General features: G+C 57.3%; 1 protein-coding gene across 2 annotated transcripts in view; it reads right to left on the bottom strand.

Moving 5' to 3' along the window:
• Positions 1-4,732: 4,732 nt before the first annotated feature.
• Positions 4,733-5,312, bottom strand: part of JPH3 (junctophilin 3) — a 52,774-nt gene continuing 52,194 nt past the window's right edge. For both annotated transcript variants that reach the window (XM_012657693.1, XM_012657691.1), the window contains exon 5: positions 4,733-5,119. In XM_012657693.1, coding sequence (XP_012513147.1) covers positions 5,039-5,119 — 81 coding nt within the window. In that variant the 3' untranslated portion in view covers positions 4,733-5,038. The remainder of the gene's footprint in view (positions 5,120-5,312) is intronic.

Here is a 5,312-nt window from a genome sequence, read left to right as displayed (position 1 = left end):
GCCTGTACTTTCATTTTTAAGTAACCAAACTTTTTCCACTCAAAGGAAAAGAAAAATGTCCAAGGGAACTTTTTTAGTGACTTCATCAATAAGAAAAACCAGATCACGGTTAACGTTCCGTTTGTCAGTGCACACGCTTACTGCACTGTGTGAGCAAGCAGTTCGCACGCAGCAGGAGAACAGCCGACGGAAGGAAACGCAGGCCAGGACTGCCCCACGTTGGGATTCACAAAAAGGCACCTACGCCAGGTCAGTGGTTTCACGTCTAGCACGAGGATGCGTTTTCACGCACTGCTCGCCTGAGCAACGAGGGCTGTGTTGGTTTTTACTTCCTCAGGCTCTGGGATGAGCTTCTGCAGAAACGGTGGGCGGTGCAGGTGAGCCGCGTCCAGCTGGATGCGTCAGGTTAGCTCAGTGTCCTGGAGAGGACGGCAGCCGGTGTGTCTGGTCACGTGGAGACCACTGGGTGTGTGCAGCGCTGGGCCTGGTGCTGGCCACAGCTGCTCTGGTTGTAGCCATGTCCAGTAGGGCGGGTCTCACCCAGGGGCCCACGTGAAGACAGTGGAGGGAAGGTTCCCGGGCTGGGGGTGCAGACGGGGCCAGCCCCCCACCCAACACCCGTCGTCTTCCTTCAGCCTGATGCCAGTGTCTGGGAAACCGCCTGGGTAGCTGGCCCTCCTTGCTGGTCAGCGTCTGCCTTCGTACAGGCTCAGGGTGGCCTAGGAGCGTCATTTGCTGAGGATGGGTTATCTGGGGAGCGGCCTAGGAAGGGGAGGAGCCCCTTGGGCCACGTGAGAGCTGTTGGTGGCCAAGACTGACCCCAGTGGAGAACCTTTGTCTGCTGCACGCACGGCCCTTCGGGAAGCTGGGATGGGAAGGCTGCCCTGACCTTAGCGGGGCGGAGTTCTCGAGGCTGGGCTGGGGTTGGGTGGCAGCATAACTGGAGACCCGCGTCCTCAGTGGTGCAGACAGTGGAAGGACAGCAGGTGATGTGCACACACGTGAGGACAGGTGGGTGGTGTGGCTTGGGCAGGTGGCCTGGCGCACAGGAAGGACGTATCTGAACCAGGGAGTGGGTGGACCCAGGAGCGTGAGTGACGTGGGTGCGGGCGTTGCTGCCCACGGGCTGCCCACATCTCTGAGGCTCAGAACTTGCTGGAACAAAACCTGAGTGCCCATCGGATCTCGGGCACTTTGCCTTTGGGCTTCTCAAAGAAACAGATTCCAAAACTAGTGCTTAACGTGTGGACTGACGCTTCGGAAAACATTTAACCACCTTCCAAAGACAGCTGACCCCCCCGTGGGGGCTTCACCTGTTCCCGAACACAAGCTTTGCCCGGCTGACCTGGCGGCCTGGGTGGCTCGGCTATCTGGGGGTGGCCGCCCCTCGGAGCGCCGTGGCCCCTTCCTTCTGCATCACGTACGTTCCGTGCTTCACATCCTGGCATGGGGGTGAAACAAAGGCAATTTCACTTTTCTTGCTGCTTTTTAGGGCTGGGTTAGGGACATTTCTCAGCAGTTTGGGACAGATTGTCTTCTGTCTCGGTGCCCTGTCACCTGAGCCGTGGCTGGCCTGGCGAGAGTGTGAAGCTAAGCAGACACGGGGGTGACACTGGAGCTTTAGCCGAATCTCTACCCTGCCGTCGGATGCCATGTGAAAACGCCTCTGTGCTGACATCTGCCCGGCCGGCTATGCCCACAGTGCCCGCTGATTGAAGGGAAAAACAGTCACGTGGCACGGTTGGCTGAGGAAGCAGATGTCTGAAAGACTGTTGGGCACCTTTTGTTAAGTTTCTGAGACCAAAGGCCAGAAGAATGGGAAGATGAGACTCGGGAAGAGGGAAGGAACTGAGCCGTCTAGAAGGGAGGAGGTTGGCCTCACCACGGAGCTTGACCAGTGTCTTAGCCACATCTGAAAATGGAATACGCAGCCGTCGCAGGAAGAATTCGGGGGACTGGTCAGAGGTGTGGGCCGTGTGGCACCGAACTGCGCAGGAGGGCTGACACCCGGAGAGCCACGGCCCAAGTGGCGGTCCTGCCCAGAGGATGACACTGGTCCCGATTCAAGGTGTTTGGAAGTCTTGAGAGGACGACAGTGTGGAAAACAACATTTCATTTCTCCTGTTACCCCCACTTCAGGTGTGCACGGCTTGGGCGCTCAGCGACAACCTTTAGCTATTCAGTGGGGTGGCCGCGTGGCTCGCAAAGCAGGGCCTGTGGGAAGGTGAAAGGGGACAGTACAGCAAGAGCCAGGCCCGGGGCCCTGCAGAAGCCCACGGCCTCGTGGCCTCGCGTCGTGTAGGAATCTTGGGTTTGGAGCACGCGGGGAAGGGCCCACTGTTTTGTCACGTGTTGTGTGTCTCTGCTCACGCTCGTACGGGGAAGAGCGCATGGTTGTGCGGCACGGCCGGGCCACCCGGGAAAGCAAGCCCTGGCTCCGGCGCCTCTCCTCCCGCCTGGAAGGACTCGGGCAACAGGCTGTGCGTTTTCATAGCTACGGGGAGTTTTCCATCATCGTGGTGGCAGTGGTTTTGGTTTGCAGTTGCATGCCTGGGTGCCCAGTCTGTATTTTTGCGAATCCTGCGTACCGATTAGAATCGAAAAGAATGGATACGGAGAAATTTTCAGGTGTCTAACATTTAAAAAGCACAAGTAAATCCAATGTGCAACGATCCTCAAATTTGATAAATGACACAGGTAAACTGGGCACAGAGAGGTTCACCTGACAGGTGCGAGTGCAGGTTTGTAAGAGAGGGGAGGGGTGAGCCTGGGTGGTGAGTGGTCCCCCTACACCCGTGGGGCCACGCTGCCATCCCTCGGGTGGGCCACTTGCTCCCTGCTTCCCTGTGCTTGTCTAAAGCGTGGCAGTAGCTGCTGGGCAGGAAGTGGCTCTTATGAGGCCGCTCTGGGGTTGTGTGCTCTGCCCACTGGGAGCCAGCGCTCGCTCCACCCCCGACCCACCCGCTGTCTCACCCAGCTCAACGTGACGCGTCCACTGGAACTGTGTGGCCAGGAGGACCGACTGCGCCCTTCAGGGAAGGCAAGGTGACCGGTGCCGCCGGCCTGCAGGGTCCCGTGAGGCGGCCTCCCTTACTCACTGTTTGGAAACCAGTTAAAGATTTACTTTCTGGAGTCTCTCAGCCCCAGCATACTTTGGTCTCGACTGAATCCGCTCGGAATTCCCTGAGAATGTGGGGAAACGGCCTTGCCCTCCTCTGCACGTGGTGCTGGGGGGGGGGAATGGGGGGTCAGTTTGGTGTCCAGGGTTGTGTTACTGGCAGCAGACAGGTGCCCCCAGGTGTGGAGCCACCAGTGGCTCTGCTCAGTGATTCGCGTTTCTGTGCCTGTCTCGCGTGTTTGCGTGTGAGCACGTAACCTGCTTGTGTCATGCAGTTAGGAATGTACGAGAGGTCTCTGTGAGCTTTACAGGAGTTGCAGACAGAATTACAAAACACATATCCCAGAACGGAAGATTCTCAGAGCTGCAAAGAGCAGGCATCTTTATTTGGTTCACTTCAGGTCTGCGGCAACCACTCGATATTAAAAAAGAGGAACGGAAAAGTAAGATGTACAAAAAGATGTCATATCCCTTAGAAAGCAACATTCAGAGACGTCCCGCATGGCCCCCGATCCTCCCTCTCATCCTCCCCCCCAGGCTGGACTGGGGGTGAACGTGTAACGGAAAACAGCAGAACTGAATTTAACTGGAACATGCTCTAATCTTTAGTTTATTTCTGGTTAAAAATATAGCAATCCAGTGCAGTGTAGTAAAGAAATCTGCTCGAAAGGCAGCAGAGGAACAGCTCAACATAAGCAAAGCAAGGCAGAGTCCACGGGACGGGAGAGAAACCACGGGCGGCGCCCCTGGGCGCGAGCACAGGTGTCCTGCGCGTGGGCGTGCCGAGACCCTGACACGCCCATGCACTCGGACAGCCTGGCAAACCTCGTTCTTCTGTGTGGGTGACGGAGTGACCCTGGTGAAGAAGGCAGAAACATAAGGAACCTGTTTTTGTTGGACTGAAACAAGTTACATTGTACGTTTTTGGGGGGAGGTATTGGATATGCTACAGATTCTCAGGAATTCTCAAGACACATTTCTGTCTCGGGCCCAGACCCGCTCTGGAGTAGCACTGAGGCATCTGGAAGGAATATGCATATCTGTTGGGGGAAGTTGAGGCAGGCACAGTACAAAGATGTGAAAACCCCTGGAGGTCAGTAACAGCCTGAGGAGACGTCCTTCCCAGGCCCTCACTGCTGGGATGGAGCCTGCATGCACAGCCGCGCCGTCCACGGCAGAGGGGCCCCGCATCCCTCACGGCCCCACGGCACAGCCCCTCAGCTTCCGGGCTCAGATGTGCCCCATGGGATCAGAGTCGGCCCCTGGCTTCTCTGGGGTCGGGTGGGAGGATAGCCGAGGGGGCCTGAGGAGTGGGCCATGGATGGCGGAAGAAATAAGGACTTTGCTTAAGACGTGGTGTGGGCAGTCGGCTTCTCGAGGGAGGCCGGGGGCAGTGCCGTGTCTGGGGAAGAGACGAGGAGGCATGTCTCTCCCTCAGGTGTGCAGCACAGACTGCAGCGGGGGAGGGCGCTGTTCCCACCCCCTGTGCATCGCTGGCTGTTCCAGACAGAGCAGCAGCAGAGCCGTGTGCATCCAGCCGCTCCCCCGTGCCGGGCACGCTGCCGAGGGTCCTTCCTCTGGCCGCCGCCTCCCTGCACACTGCAGCGGGAAAGGTGATGACAATGCCAACGATGCTCTTTCTGGCTGGGATCCCTTCTCCTTCCACGTCAGCTGGAGGGTCTGCGTGCTGGCCGCCTTCTGCCATGCCACACAGCAGAGTCACACAAGCAAAGAATTTTGGCTAAAATCCAAAAAACATTACCCAGAAAAAAAGGCAAACTGTGAGTGACACCCAGTCGTGTTCTTCTGTGGAAAGACGTGGAAGTTGTTGGTCGGCTGAGTTACGAGCTTTCCCTTTGTGTGGTTTTGCTTTAATGTTCCCTTTTGCACACCGTTATTTTTGCTGTTGTGACGATCTCATCAGATGAAAAAGTTAATGAACAAAATGGCGACTCCAATGTTCAGCAGGATCACCATGGCGACCAGGATTGGTGCTGAGCCCTGGAATGGAAGGAGAGGAGCAGCGGTGAGTCGGGGTCCAAATCTGGGAGGAGGTGCCCCCTGGCTATGAGTCTGAAGTCGCCGGTCTTGGAATGCCCTGTGGCACCGGTGCCCCGGAAAGAAAACCCTGGGCCTCGCTAGCTGAACGTCCCGCCCCCTGCTGTACTTTGCCAGGCAGCAGATGCCCCCGGCT

This window comes from Propithecus coquereli, unplaced genomic scaffold, assembly GCF_000956105.1.
Source record: "Propithecus coquereli isolate 6110/MARCELLA unplaced genomic scaffold, Pcoq_1.0 Scaffold557, whole genome shotgun sequence".
NCBI lineage: Eukaryota > Metazoa > Chordata > Mammalia > Primates > Indriidae > Propithecus > Propithecus coquereli.
Note: the sequence above shows the minus strand (reverse complement) of the source record. Positions and strands in the feature narration are given on the sequence as shown.